General features: G+C 38.7%; 1 protein-coding gene across 1 annotated transcript; it reads right to left on the bottom strand.

Moving 5' to 3' along the window:
• On the bottom strand, window positions 891–10,804 carry LOC102176041 (2'-5'-oligoadenylate synthase 1-like). Its single transcript, XM_013965773.2, has 4 exons — window positions 10,675–10,804; window positions 5,128–5,317; window positions 1,803–2,012; window positions 891–1,121 (listed from the first exon to the last, which is right to left on the bottom strand). The coding sequence occupies exons 1-4, from the start codon at window positions 10,790–10,792 to the stop codon at window positions 965–967; spliced, it is 675 nt and encodes a 224-aa protein (XP_013821227.2). The 5' UTR covers window positions 10,793–10,804; the 3' UTR covers window positions 891–964.

Consider the following 15,874-nt stretch of genomic DNA (forward strand, 5'->3'; position numbering starts at 1 on the left):
CCAACAATGAAAAACAGTTGTGGCAAAACTGGACAGCGCAATAGCCCGGAGGGTTTGCTTGCCCAACTCATGGTTGAACACTGTGTGACCTCAAGTACGGCTCCACTCTGACTCGGGAGTTATGACGCAGGTAGCCATAAAATGCTTTTGGAAACAATTCATTCTGAGGCAATCCCTTGTGTATCTCTCAGATATTTCCATATTTCCATGTAGTCATTAGCTAGATGATGTCTGGAAGTAAATAGACAGTACTTAGTGCGAGCAGATTTTCATAGTGAAAATTCTGAAAATGCAGGTGACCCAGGGAAGTACCTGGTTGTCAGAACTGAAAAGTTAACAGAAGTGACTTCCCTGGTGGTCCAGGGGTTAAAAATCTGCCTTCCAATACAGGGGACTCGGGTTGGATCCCCGGTCAGGGAACTAAGATCCTACATGCCACAGGGCAACTAAGCCCCCATGCCACAACTACAGAGCCTGCATGCTGCAAGAAAGATCCCTCATGCCACCACTAAGACTGATGCAGCCAAATAAAGAAAAATAAAGTATTAAAAAAGAAAAGTCAACCTGAAACTTTAATGAACTAAAACTAAAAAATGGGAGCTATTTTACCCTTTCAGTTAATCCTCTCTCAGTGGATCTGGGGATTTTATTCATTTGTTTACTGTCGACACTTGGTTTTTTTGTTTTTCGTTTTTTTTTTTTAATGTTTTCTGGTCACAAGGCCACCAAAGCAAGTGAATCCAAAAAGTGGGGGAGGGGAATTCAATACTCTTAAAGGCTGAAGCAGATCCCCTTTATCTTAAGCGATGTTTATTAAAGACTGGGTACACTAAAGTGGTGAATTAAATTTAGACAATTTTCTTCACATTGCTTTTCATCCAGAGTGTTCTGCTTGGCAATATGTTTTGAACCCTTTTTATTTCTCCACAGAAATGCAAGCACAGTAAGGAGCTCCTCACCCAGTTTACCAGGCATCTGTGAAAAGCCAGGGGGGCTCAGCTCTCACTCCGCTGAAGAGAGGCTTCCGTAAGCTGAGTTTCGCCACATGGGCAACTTCATCCCAGGCATTGCAGGTGTCACACACATTGACAGTAGGATTTACAGGGTCTAAAATGAATGGCCTAAAACAAAGCAAAACAAACCTCCCACTCTCCATTTCCAAACCAGTTTCAATTTGCCGGATGGTTGTGCTCTGTGCTTACAGTTGTGTCTGACTCTTTGCAACCCCATGGACTGCAACCCACCAGGCTCTTCTGTCCATGGTATTCTCTAGGCAAGAATCCTAGAGTGGGTTGCCATGCCCTCCTCCAGGGGATCTTCCCCACTCAGGGACTGAACCCAGGTCTCCTGAGTTGCAGGTGGATTCTTTACCGTCTGAACCACCAGAGACGCCATATTTGTAGAAGAGGGGAATGCTGGAGTTAAAGATGGAATTCTGTTAAAACAAGGAATCTCCAGGAACCATGGGAGGACCAGCCGCACCTGTTGGAATCCCACCAACCCTGACTCCTACTCATTTTCCCTTCCCAACTGAGGAAGCCTGTCCTCCCTGGATTAGGTCTTCCATTTCCACTTCACTTGCTGTCTATAACCACATTCTATTCGTTTTGCTCAAATTCCTCTTAATTCGCACTTTAGAATTAAAGTTCTGTGAGAAGAAATTAAAGGAAATGACTTTGTAGTAATCAGGGCCGTCTCATTTACACTGAATCCCATTAAAGCTACTCTTTGCTCCAGACTTCCTTCCTTGATGACAAACCCATTTTCTATGTCCTAAGGGGGTAGGGAAGATAAATAGTTACCTTGTGCGCTTCTGGTTAACTTTTACAAAAATGGGGAACTTGCGATGATAGTGTCTGTGCCAAACCACGTCGATAGCTGCATATTGAACCAGAAGTTTGAGGACTGCCCTCATTCCCTGCACCAGGCTGAAGGACAGGGGCTTCTCCGCCCGTTCCCAGATGTATATGGTGAGGAGCTCCACTGTGTAAGAGGAGGGAAGTCTCCGAAACCTAGACACAGAATGAACCCAGAAAGTGAAGACAAGTTTATTCAGTTATCAGAAAAATCCCAGCTCTAAAGGCAATTAACAGAGGAAGAAATTTCATTCTCAATCTCACTACTTAGCAAATAATAACACTATTTCCATCAATCTGATTGGCGAAAAGCAGGTATTATAATATCCAACATGGGTGGGTTTATGAGGAGATGAACACTCTACAGGTGAGACTCAATTCATAAAGTATTTTTGGAGTCAATTCTATTAAAATTTGACTTGTTCCATCCTATTGACCTAGCATTTTTCACTTTGATGAATTCACTCTGTAGAAACATCTACCAGTACTCAAAGACAGATATAAACAAAAGTATGTTTTTTATTTTATTGTTTGAAATAGTAAATATTGGAATGTTCATCAGTAGGGAACTAATTAGATGATTTCATGGTACATGTCCTACTGCGCCGTCCAAGATGGCAGCCCCCAGCCATATGTGAATATGAGCATTTGACATGTGGCTGGTTTAAGTATATACTATATTTTCAAGAAATATAAAGAAAGTAAAATATGTGAGTAATTTTTTCATTGATTTCATATTATAAAGATAACATTTTGAATATACTGGGTAAATATTAAAATTACTTTTGCCTATTACTTTTTACCTTTTTAATGTGGCTACTAGAATATATCATATTAGATATGAGGCTCAAATTTGAACTTCACATTCTATTTTAGACAGTGTTGTCCTGTACAAGAAGCAAGGTAGCTCACAATGTACAGATCTAAAGATACAATATAGATTAACTGAAAAAAATTTAAAACAATAAACAGCAGATACATTTTAAAAAATTAAGCATACACAAAAAACAAACTTGGAGAATATGCTCTAAACACATAGTTGGGAGTTGGGGATTGAGGATGAAGAAAGAAACGTGTTTGCTTTTTTTACATTAAGTCTTTTAAATTGTAGTTTATGTATCAGGGGAAAAAATGAAAGTTAATAAACAAACTTGGGAGGAAAAGAGGAACAAATCCAACATGAGAATTTTAGGATTTCATGGTGGTTCATATCCAAATATGTGTTTTTACTGCATTGGCATCCATTAGTCATAGAAATATCTTTTGATGATATATTGCAAAATTATGCAATTTTTTTCCTCTAATAGAATTTAGGGGAAACAGAGTAGCATTTTCCTACTATTATATTAAATGTTTGTTTTTACCTCAATGAAGGAAACAGAAAAACTAAAAGTAGACAAAATCTCTTGTCCTGGTAATGAATAGTGAACCACTTCAGTGATTTCAGATGATCAGTAGCTCAGTTCCTGTGATTTTCCCTCAGGGGTTGTCAACGATGAATACAAGATTTAAAATCCATTTCTACTGATGCTCCCAAATGCCCAAAGTAAATCATGGTTGAAAGTTACTCAAGCAGGAGATGTTCTTCACATTTTATGAAAGAAAATATAGTTGGGCTTGGGGGAGACTTAATAAGCATTGAACTATCTTACTTCACATTTTTATACCATTATTACATATATATTTATATAGCTCTGATATGTGTTCATATTATTTTGTATCCTGTTTTAGTCATTTGAAATTGTTTCATGTAAATGTTTCCATGTTTCCCAAACTTTTCTTGGATAGTAGTTCATCAAAATTATATGACAAATTTACTTGCACTTCAGGGGAATTTTCCTTCCCAATTTTCACTATCTTTAGTGGCAGTATTCTGAGTATGCTTATACAAATTACTTTTTCTATGTGATTTATTTTCTGTAAGGGTAGTTCATCTAAGCATTTCTAATCTCTCTTTTTAAAATCTTTATTTTGTATAAACTTTTTAAATGATATTTTAATACAAATGGCCTCAATTCTTCTTTTAAAACCAAATAATAAGAAATATTTTTTTTTTACTTCTGACTTTTACCTTTTTTTCCTTTTTAACTCAGAGGGGAATTAAGTTGACAAATGGTTCAAATATTTTAAAATCCTTAACACATAATAAATACTTAATACACATTGCCAGATTACTTTCCCAAAATAGAAAACCAATTATCATATTGGAACATATGTGGTCCAAATTCCCCACAATACCACCTTTTTAAGTCTTAGAATGATTTTTCTGCTACATTAATAGATAAGTTTCTTCTTGCTTTCCACTACCAGAAATAAATCTGTTAGATTTCAAAACCAGCCTTGTCATCTGACCAAGAATCTCCTCAAGGTACGAAGGTTTATTTCTTTTTTTCTGTTTTCACTAGTTTTTTCTATTTTCACTAGTAAATTTTTACTCACCCAAAAGAGAAAAAAATATATAGGATGGTTAGAGATGCATAGAGATAGGCAGTAACTACACAGGAGTAATGTATGTTTTAACAAACCGCCTAATGTTATCATCAATATTAAACAGAGAAACATACAAAGAGTAAACAGCGTGCATGATTCAGATGAACAAATCAAGATTGTTAACAACTTCATATAAAGATGAAGATTTATTCCATGTAGAAAATGGCCATATATAAATATGTTATAATAAACTCTCTGTCTCTGCTGCCAAATGGAGAATTCATACAACTATATTCTAGCTGTTTTTCAAAAGTTTATCTTAAAGTTCTTAAAACCAGTATCTGAGTCTTCCTCACATCCCTTTACTATGCATTAGAGTCTGTTGCTACCAAAGTGAGGGGAAAAGTCTGTAACAGCCACATCATCAGCTTTGGAGGCGGCCCGTCTCCACAGAGGATGCCTCTGCTCTGTTAGAATCGGCTGCAGGGGAAGGCACACCAAGTGTGAACACTGAGGGACGCGTGTGGATCACGCTAACAGTTTCCCTTTCCCTTTCCTGTGCCTTCCTTCCTTGCAGCAACCCATTTGCTTATGCCACTGAATATTTTGGTTTCTGTTTTTTGGTTTCTACCAAATCGTTATGTTATACCTGGAATAATAGAAGACAGATGTTCCATATTTTATAACAACCCTCATTCTCTCTCTTTCCTTTCTCTCCCTCTCTTTCCCTCTCTACACGTATGCACTCTGCCTACCAAAGAAAGACGTGGGACCTGAAGGAGCAGAGAAAAGGAACGTGAAAATCGAAAGGCTCATGGGTACCCGTGTGCTGGTTACATACTTGTTCTCTTCGGTGGGGCTGGCAAACGATGTCTTGAGCCAATGTATCATCAAACGAATGAGCTCCTTCACCCTTAAGCCAGAGGCCTTGACAAAATCCACTTGGTATCGCAGGAGGGCCAAGGCACACAGCTGGGCCTCGTCACCATCCTTACAGAGGTGTAGCTTGCGGTAAAGGTGAAGTTTTAAATCTGTTAACACCAGGGAACAAAGACAACCATGAGACTTTCTCCCTCCTTTCCTCTCCTGGCTTCCCGCGGTACCAACGAGCTATGTTACTCTGATTAGTTAGAACTTCAGCATTTGGAACAAAACCATTTCTGTATTTAGGAGAGTTATCACAGTTTACCCAAGTGAGTCAAAGAGAAAACTCTGACATTATGGTGCCGGAGCAGTTCAAACGGAGCAAATTTTCTCATCTAAGGAGGAAATTTTTCTATCAGCAGAGGAAGTTTATTTCTCAGAAGCAAATTTCATTACCGTTTGCACATATCATCCAGCATATAAACTAAATACCATTATGCTCTGTGCACAATAACCTATCCAATCTCTTCTGTTTAATTATCTAAGTGGTTATTATCTGTATATATATTTTCAGAAGAGAGTCTACTACCTGGACACTTGAAGGAATTGATTATATTTACAAAAATGGAGATGGCTTTAAAAGACGCCTTTCGGTCACATTGATGGCAGTTAGCACTACATTAATGAGAGAGGAAGACGAGGTTAAATAGCAAGCATGACCAAATAACCATCTATATCTTATTACTACTCATAAAACATCATAAAATCTCACAAAACATCATTAAGTCAGGTTGTGCTTATTCTAACTGTATGATATATAAATGTGCAGTATCTTTTATCATAATCTACTTAAATTTTCCCAATTAGACACAATTAGCAGTTCTAATATGAATCTATTTTATATACCTGTCCTGCCCAATTAAATTGTCACACAATGACACACTTGTTAATCATGGCAAATTTAGATTCTGCAATACACAGTATTAAATTAATTGGCAAGTAACTATTTTACTTGTAAAATACTTTAAAATACTTTAAAAAAAAAAAAGCTTTCTGCCTTTATCTGGATTTCTAATTTTAAGAGTATCTGTACAGTTCTTTTATACTGGTCCAGTTGTTTAGGGCCAAATCAGAGACAGAATAGCAGGCTGATGATCAACAGGACTGAGAGTAAAATCAAATTCCTATAATAAATATAGATGAACAAATGAAGCTGTTTATGGCACATATTCCCATAAATGCTGTTAGAGCAAATATAGTCTAGTCCTAAACTTACAAGGCAACAGTCATTACAACTATTAAAATACCCTTTCAATTTTAGTGATGGTCTAACTTTTTTAAGCAAACAGACTTAGATAAAAACTCAGGTTTGTGATGATAAAAGATAGAGAAGCAATATTTTAACTTAAATTTTGGTATACAATAGATATATCAGATATTTGATGACTTTTTCCTATTATCTGATAAGATGTCTTGGCTGACCCAGAGATTATCTACTCAAACCCCCCTCTGTATCAACATTTCCCCTACTTCAAGATTCTTCAGGAACCTAAGCTGGTGGTCTCTAACTTAAATTATTTTTGAGGCTTGTAACTGTCTGCTTCTACTCTGTTGTGACTTAGATGAGTTTATTTTATCACCATCATCTTTTGTGAAACAGTCATACTTGGGTCCCTTGCCATTAGTCAAGTAAGTATTCTAAGCACTTTACATTTATTAACATATTTACTCTTTAACAACCGTTGATATAGGAACTATTATTATCTCCCATTTACAAATAAGGAAATAGGGTTGGAGAAATTAAGTTTCCCAAAGTCACACAGCTAGGAAGTCAAGCCATCTATTGCCATCTTACTATCCTATGTCACAGGTTAGATCTGTGCCCAAATGCTTTCTAATCAGTGGCTCATTCCATACTTCTCAGACTCTAATGAGTACAAGAGTCACTTGGAGACCCTTTGCAATGCAGTCTCCAACTTGGTAGATCTAGGGTGGTGCCCAAGATTCTGTATGTCTAACAAGTTCTTAAGTGATGCTGCTACTGCTGATCTGAGAATCCTATCTGGAACAGAAATACTGTCAACCACACCCTTATCAAACCTCATGGCTTTGGGCTTCACTGTGGCAGAAGAGGCAAACTATTAATTGTCTAACATAGATGTGAGATGTGCAGGGAATAATATTAAGATGCCTGTGAGGATTTGACATGATCATCTGAGTCTTGCTCTGACAAGTACTGGCAACATTTAGCTGCCCATTAAAATTCCCTGGAATCCTAGGACTTCTCTGAATTGCTCATCTCCTGTCAAACCCATTCCCCATCATCAGTGGAGAGAAGCAGGGTTACATAATAATTTCAGGCTTTTAAAAATTCATTTCACACAACTGTGCTCAAGAACTCAGGGGAATTAGAAGCCAGAGTAAAAATATACTTATGCCCCACTGGGAGACATTCTAGCTTCAGAGCTACTGATATAAACTCAGATTCTCAAGACTACCCAAGAGATGGCTAACAATTGTGCTTTTGAAGTCTGCACACAAGAAAAAAAAAAAACATTTTACACAAACACGAGAACTTCATGGGCCTATGGTGAGATCTAAGGAGAAGGAAGTATCTTTTCTTAATAAATATTCATTGAACTAAACACAATTGCATGCTATGTGATTTGAAATTAAATCTCATATTTTAATTCTTACAACTATCCTTGAGATTACTTTCTTATCTCAGTTTATAGATGAAAAGCAAGGCTTCAAAGTTTCTTCAGAGTGACTTACCTAAGTTCACACAGAGAATATGAAACAGAGTTGAGACCTCACTTCAAGACCAGTATGTACCACCTATTATATAACTTTGATGTCATGCCAGTCTACACAGGGCCTACACAATGAGAGAGACCTGGATTATCATCCTAGTTCTTACATTTACTAACTACATAAATAGGGGCAAGTTTCTTAAATTTTCTAAGGCTCAGTTTTTAAATATTCAAACTGGGGAAATACCTTCTTTTCAGGTTTCTTGTGTAGGTTCATTTATCAGATTAATCTTATGACAATGAGAATTATATATGCCATGTTAATAGGTGTGGGATAAATCACAACATTGAAAAAATATCATAGGTTCAGGAAGAGTATTATAGGGTTACTAAAAACTCAGGTTGGGCTGAGTTCACACCCTCCTTCCTCGTAGCACTTCTTATCTCAGAGTTCTCCTTATCTCTGCCCAATGTAGATGATATTATAATAAAATGACCTATTTGTGTGTCTCCAGACTGTAAGGCCCTCCAGGCTATAAAGTCAACTATGTCTTATTCACATTTGTGCCCCCAGGCATAACACAGTTCCTAGAACATGGTAGGCATGCAGAACATATGTATTGACAAATTATAGCACAACAGAATTTTAATATGAGCAGCACATTGTCCAACAGTGCTGATATGTAAAGAACCGGATTAAGAAAGTCAACATATTCCACTGGAGTCTGGCTGAGAAAGGGTAGGATCAATGCTATGCTCACTCATTTCCTTTTCCAATACATATTTATTGAATAATAAAGTTCTAGGCACAAATGCGGGCTCCCTGGTGGCTCAGTTGGTAAAGAATCCACCTGCAATGCAGGAGACCCCAGTTCGATTCCTGGGTCAGGAAGATCCACTGGACAAGGAATAGACTACCCACTCTAATATTCTTGGGCTTCCCTTGTGGCTCAGCTGGTAAAGAATCCTCCTGCAATGCAGGAGACCTGGGTTTATCAGGAGACACACAGTGCAAAGACACAGAGAGAGGAAGGGAATATTTAAGGATTAGTGGCTCATGAACCTCTCCTCTACCAAATGTGAGCCCCAAAAGAGCAAAAATATTGAGCTCCTATGGAACTCATTGTTAAGTATTTAATGGTACGTGGTAGGTATTCCAGAAATGATGGTTGAATGGGGTATATGAATCAATAGATCAATGAACATATTTAATACCTGCTGCTAAGCCAGAGCAGGGCTCACAAATTGCTATGGCCTTTTCCATTCTGCATTTTGCCCTGCAGAGAATATACCAATGTTTCAGTCAAACAGACGCTTACATTCAAGCCCCAAGTTTTCTAGAGGGTACATTTACTTCTATATAAATCCCTTAGTTACCTGAGACTCTGATTAGGCTACTAAAACAAAGATACCACAGACTGGGTGGCTTAAACAACAGAAATAATTTATTTTCTCAGTTTTGGAGGCTGGGAAGTCCATGATCACGGTGTTGGAAAATTTGGTTCCTGGTGAGAGCCTTCTTCCTGGCTTACCTTGGAGGTGAAGGCTGACTTCCCACTCCGTGTTCATGTGGTTGAGAGGGGAAGTTCCAGTGCCTCCTCTAACAAGAGGCGTGAATCCCATCACTGGGGCCTCACCCCCATGATGTCGTCTAAACCTAATTGTTGACACCTCTCAGAGGCCTCACCTCTTAAGACGATCGCGTCTCGGGGTAGGGCTTCAAAGTGTGAATTTTGGAGGACACAAACAGACAATCCACAATAGGGCCCTCATATTTTTGCCTAAAATGGAGATACTCTATCTCCCCTTTTATGAGTATGATTAGGGGTTATGCTTCATATCTCACTCTAGATACCACAAAATCTTAGGGAGGGGGATTCAAAAGAGAGGGAATGTATGTAAACCTATAGTACATTCATATCAATATTTGGTAGAAACCGACACAATTCTGTAAAGCAATTATCCTTCCTTTTAAAAAATAAACAAATAAATAAAAAGCAACTCTTTACAGGCCAAGTCCAAACTTGTTCTGTGTTGTTTTTCCACTTTGTTATACTGGCGTGCATGTTCAAGTCATTTCAATTGTGTCTGACTTTTTGCGACCCTGTGGGCTATAGCCCGCCAGGCTCCTTTGTCCGTGGGATTCTCCAGGCAATAATGTGGGAGGGGTTGCCATGCCCTCCTCCAGGGGATCTTCCCAACCCAGGGATCGAACTCAGGTCTCTTGTGTCTCCTGCATTGGCAGGTGGATTCTTTACCCCCAGCGCCACCTTGGAAGGCCCTTGTTATACTGGACAACTAGTTAATACTTGATCCTACTTCTTAAAACTGGTAGCATAAGGATGACTGGTGTTAATACACTGCAGGGGATAAAAAAGTGACTTCCAAAACCAGTAAGCAATTCAATTCTGCCAGAAGCCTAGCTCAGTACTGTATCTGGATGTGGTCAGTCCCCCATAGTTCAGTTCAGCTCAGTTCAGTTCAGTCGCTCAGTCGTGTTCAACTCTTTGCGACCCCATGAGTCGCAGCACACCAGGCCTCCCTGTCCGTCACCAACTCCCAGAGTTCACTCAGACTCACGTCCATCAAGTCCGTGATGCCATCCAGCCATCTCATCCTCTGTCGTCCCCTTCTCCTCCTGCCCCCAATCCCTCCCAGCATCAGAGTCTTTTCCAATGAGTCAACTCTTTGCATGAGGGGGCCAAAGTACTACATAATAAATCAATAGCCATTTTAAAGGTTTCTTGTGAAACCAAACAAATAAACCTTACCTGTGGAAGGTGTAGGTCCCAGGATATCATAGTAGGCCATGATCTCACAGGAATGGCTGTGAAGACTTTCAGTACATAAAAAACTGAATCTTAAAGACAGTGGTGTTCTCTTTCCCATTAGTATCCTTAAAAAAGGAGCATGACATTGTAGGAATGATTAGAGAAAGAAAAGAAAAAAATAAGATGAGTTTTGACCATCCCTCATCTAGTTCTGGAGAAGACAATGGCACCCCACTCCAGTACTCTTGCCTGGAAAATCCCATGGATGGAGAAGCCTGGTGGGCTGCAGTCCATGGGGTCGCTGAGGGTCGGACATGACTGAGCGACTTCACTTTGACTTTTCACTTTCATGCACTGGAGAAGGAAATGGCAACCCACTCCAGTGTTCTTGCCTGGAGAATCCCAGGGACGGGGGAGCCTGGTGGGCTGTCGTCTAGGGGGTTGCACAGAGTCGGACACGACTGAAGTGACTTAGCAGCAGCACCTCGTTCTAGCCTTCCTGCTCCCTTGGCCCTTTCTTGGACATGCCAGGGGTGTTCCCTTCCCTGGACCTTTGCAATTTCTGTTCTTCTCTCGGGACTACAATTAACTCAGATAATTCACACAGCTGGATCCCGACTTCATTCAGGTCCCTGCTGCCTCATTTGGCCTTTCCTGGCCATCCTTTAAAACAAGAACTCCTTCCCTATTCCCTATCTCCTTACCCTGCTTATGTTTCTTAATAGTATTTAATTACCACTTGGCATTGTTTTATTTGTTTATTTCTCTCGCATGGGGGTATAAGGTGCACAAAGGCAGGAACCGTTTGTTTTGTTCACGGTTCTGTCCCTGGCATCTGACATGTAGTAGATGGTGAATAATTTTTAAATGAATTATTATCTAAACATGGATTGGGGCATAGGATACTGTTAATTATGAGTTGAGTAAATGAAATAAGACAACTAAACTTCTATTTCTGAGTATAATGGAATCGTGAACAGCCAACCAATGCTCATTGGGAACAACTGGAAAACTTGATTTTAAAAATTATGTGCATGTGTGTTTTAGAGGTATTGGAGGGCTGCTGATGCTAGAAAGATCAGGATTTAGTCCCAGGATTTGGACTGGGGCGGCAGATTGTGGAGAGATGGACTGATGGTCAGCTGCCTTGTTTCCTGGGGACATACGCTGATTTGGGAAATAGACAAGAAGCTGAAAATAAAGACTTTGGACACGGAGAAGCTTTGGGGGTTCAAGAAACAAGTAGAACTTTGTCAAGCTTAGGGGGCTGAAGCAATGCAAAGACTTGGAAATCACAAGCATGATGAGAAGGGAAGGGTGGAGAACTGAACTCAAGATATGACCTGCTTTTCCCTCCAAACATCTGCTGAATTCTGAAGATGCCTGGTTACGAAATGAAGCAAAATGTTATCTTGAAAAGTTGAGTGGGGGTGTAGGTAGTCTGTCCAGGCTGAGACAAGATGCATCAGGGTGTAGTCTCGGGGATTGTGGAGACCAAGGCTGGAGGAGAGGACTTGGTGAAGCTGCTGGGCTATAACGCTGAGGAACTCAGCTGCATGTTGGAGACAGCTGGCCGTCCTTAAAAAGTACTGATGCCTTGGCTCACCTCCAAATAGTTTTAGTCGATGGGTTTCGGGGTGCGACCTGGGTGATCAACTCTTATTCTATCCATTTGGTGAGGAAAAGATACACCTCTCTGGAAAAAGAGACCATCTCGGCTAAAGCATCTAAGATGTTTAATGCACAGGGCCCTGGTTTCAATCTTTCAATCACTATAAATGAAATTTCAAATCACGAGGAATTCCAAGAGACAGGGCTATAAGATGTTAAACTAAGAAGAAAACCAAACTGTAGAAACAGACCCCATAGGTGATCCAAATATTGGCATAAACGGATGAGGATTTTAACTGATTAATATGTTCAGTGAACAGAGGAATAGACAGCGCAAGGAGACAAAAAGATGAAAAATTAAACCAGAGATAGATTTTCTATATATTAAAAAATGGAAATTATAGAACCAAAAAAAAAATAATTGAACTTAGATTTATAGAAAAATTTAACAAAAGTTACATATAGCAGAAGAGACTTAGTGACCTAAAAGACAAGCCAAAAGGCATCATCCAAAATGAAAAAAAAAAAAATTGTATAGATAATGTCCTTTCATTTAAATTGAACAGAGATTTCTGACATTTTAAAACTCCTCAGCACTTTTCTCTAAATGTCAAGAACATGAAGGTGGCTCAAGTGGTAAAGAATCCATACACACGCCACCAAAGGAATATGTTAAATCGTTATTATCATGAGCATATCCTTCTCTCTCAGTCAGGAAGGGTGAAAACGAATGAAACAAATCAGTAGCCTAACATTCCTGTCATCATTTAGAGACAGATTTTGCTATGCTCAGTATAAAAACTCTGTGTTTGGTAGACACTGTCCTACGGGGGTAAAGTTTACTCTTGTGGATGCCAGAGGGCTTAAATGAGATATTGAATCAACTGGGGAGTTCGGATCACTTTTAGAATGGGTGAAGATTAATGAGAATGTCAGTACTATCCTAGGCTAATTTACATGAAACTTACCATCCAATGAGTATCTCAAAATACGTTTGCTATTAATATCAGTGGAAATGGGCCATGGATGCTAGCAGGGCTTGGTCACAAGTCCTCAGATGATATATTTGCCACTGTCCACTTTATCTCAGCCTAGTCCATCAGCGTGTTTTGTCTTGGCCATGTCTTGGCAGGACAACTCTGTCCTGTCATGTGGCTTTAAAAGGATCATGTATCAGAAAAGGGTCTTAAATTATCTGACCTGATAATATAAGGAGAGCTTCTTGTTTTTCTGAGTTCTCTAAATCAAAGAAATTAGAAATAAGAGCTAATGGGCAGAAATCCCAATCACAAACACAACTTACAAATTATAGACATGATGCATTTTTTACAGCAGTGTCTTATTAAAAGCTCAGAATATGTTTCCCCATTGTGGTTTTCAATAATAAACACACCAGTGTGTGCAGAGAGGAGCCCAATGCCTCTGGCGCATAAACGATTTCTAGTACTTTGGGCTTATGGGGCAAATCTCCTGAGGTTTCATTCATAAGCAGCGCCCAGAAAATGACTGACATAGAACAGTTGCTGTTACTGGTAGGTTAAGACGTGGACTTGTTCCAAAGGACAAGAAAGGCTTTTCTCACACTCATCTTTCAAAATAAAGTAACTGAATAGCTTTAAAAATAACAGCAACAAACAATATATCACCAAAAACCAGGTATCAACTGAAACAATAAACGTTTTTACTCTCTCAGTGGGTGGGAGTCAAAACCAACTGTCAGACTCACATATCTGCTTCTTTTCCATTTTTAATTCAATTTGCCCCTCAAGCGAGTCACAGTATGGTCTTGGTTGCTCTGAAAAGCAGAGAATAAAGCCAGAAAAAGCAACTGCTGCATACAGATATTAGTGCAAGGGAACATCCTGGACAATCTACCTCCTTTCCTGACTTCACAATCCTTTCCACTCAGGCTGCCTTAAAGTCTCATTCTTCCTGCAAATATGCTTCTTTTTTTTTTTTGCCAAAATCGTTCAGCAAAACAAAATAGGGGACAAGGCATATTCTGGGCTGAACTAAAACCATTATAGCCCCTTGAAAAATCACTCTGAGAAAAAGAATACGCGTTTAATAAACATGAAGGAAAGAATGGTGGCTGCCTGGGAATTCGGTTCAACTTTAAAGGCTTTTCAATTAAATTATTTAATTAGTTGAAAGCACAGAAGGAATAGAGCTTAGAAAATGAGCTTGCTTGTTTTCAGGAACAATTAGAACAAGAAAATGAAGGTTTTCAGAGCTGTTCTTTTTCATAGGTTCTACTTCAGAATTCATTCTAGAAATCTAACAAAATAAAAGATTCAAGCATATTTTGTCCAGGAGAAGGGTGCCTGCCTGAGATCCAGAGAAGAGGAAAAGGAATTAGGGAGAGCTCATCAATTAGGGTCTTTGACATTGAGTGGGCAGGGAGTATAGAATTAGGACATAACAATGAAGGACAAAGATTTTGATTCCAAATAAGGTCACCAGGGAAGCAATATACCCCAACTCTTATTTTTAATGTGCCTTGAGAGTACTTTAACTGTCCTATTTTGATAAATAATAATAACAATGATATAATGTAACCTATAGTTTACAAATTTAATGGGGAAAACTTGGAAGAAGCAATGGGTAAAAATGAAAAACACATTCTCCTATTTCTTCTTTTTTTTTTTTTTTCTTTTCTTAAAGGTGGTCTTTCCCTGTTCAAAGCGTAATCGTATGTGAAACTCCATCATTTCCCTTTTTCCTTTCCAACCCCAGCGTGCTTCATTATAGTCACTACCATGCCATTCATCTGACGTCTTTGCTAACTACCACAATTTAGTAGGTGTTTGGTATTCCTAAAGGTAGTGTTTTTCATTAAAAGACACATTCAAACTAGTTCTGTATACTAATTTGAAGCAAAGGCTTGGTAATGAATCTATTATTTAAATTAATAAACAGTTCTGGGAGGTTGTTTTAAAACATGGATCTTATTTTAGGATTGAAGTGGCACACAGCCTGGTCTATTTTTCTCCCCCAAAAATGTTTTACTCACTTTACGACATAGTTTTTTGCATTTTTTTTTCATCCACAATTCATTAGACTGAAAAAAATAGCAGGAGATGTAAAATTGAAATAGGAAAATAAACAGCAACATGTCAAGTTTTTTTCTTTCTTCTTTTCTTTTTGTAACTCACCAAAAAAAAAAACCCCACAAAAGTTCTGTCTAGCTGGCTAATTCAACATTGAGGGCAAATAAAGCTTGCATGTAATGTCAGCACAGCCAGTTCAGCAAACGACCCCAGGACATTGCTGAAGGGAATGTTTATCAGACAAATGTGTCTCCAAAGATTCTTCCTTCTTGGAGGCACCTTGCTCAGTCCTTCCTGTTTGCATTCCATGGGGTCAGATTTCAGCTAAGAGATGGAAATTGAATAAAGGTGTATTGGAGAAGATATAATTAGTCCTTAAATCATAGGATCTCAAATTCATGAATTTCCTTGAAAGTTTAGCTAGAAGTCTTTAAAAACAAACAAAAAAAAGGCCCTGGGGCAATCTCTCCAAGTTTTCTGCGAAGAATTTAATGTTCACTTATACAAGTAACATTACTCAATAATGGTCTCCTGTGCTA

This window comes from Capra hircus, chromosome 7, assembly GCF_001704415.2.
Source record: "Capra hircus breed San Clemente chromosome 7, ASM170441v1, whole genome shotgun sequence".
NCBI lineage: Eukaryota > Metazoa > Chordata > Mammalia > Artiodactyla > Bovidae > Capra > Capra hircus.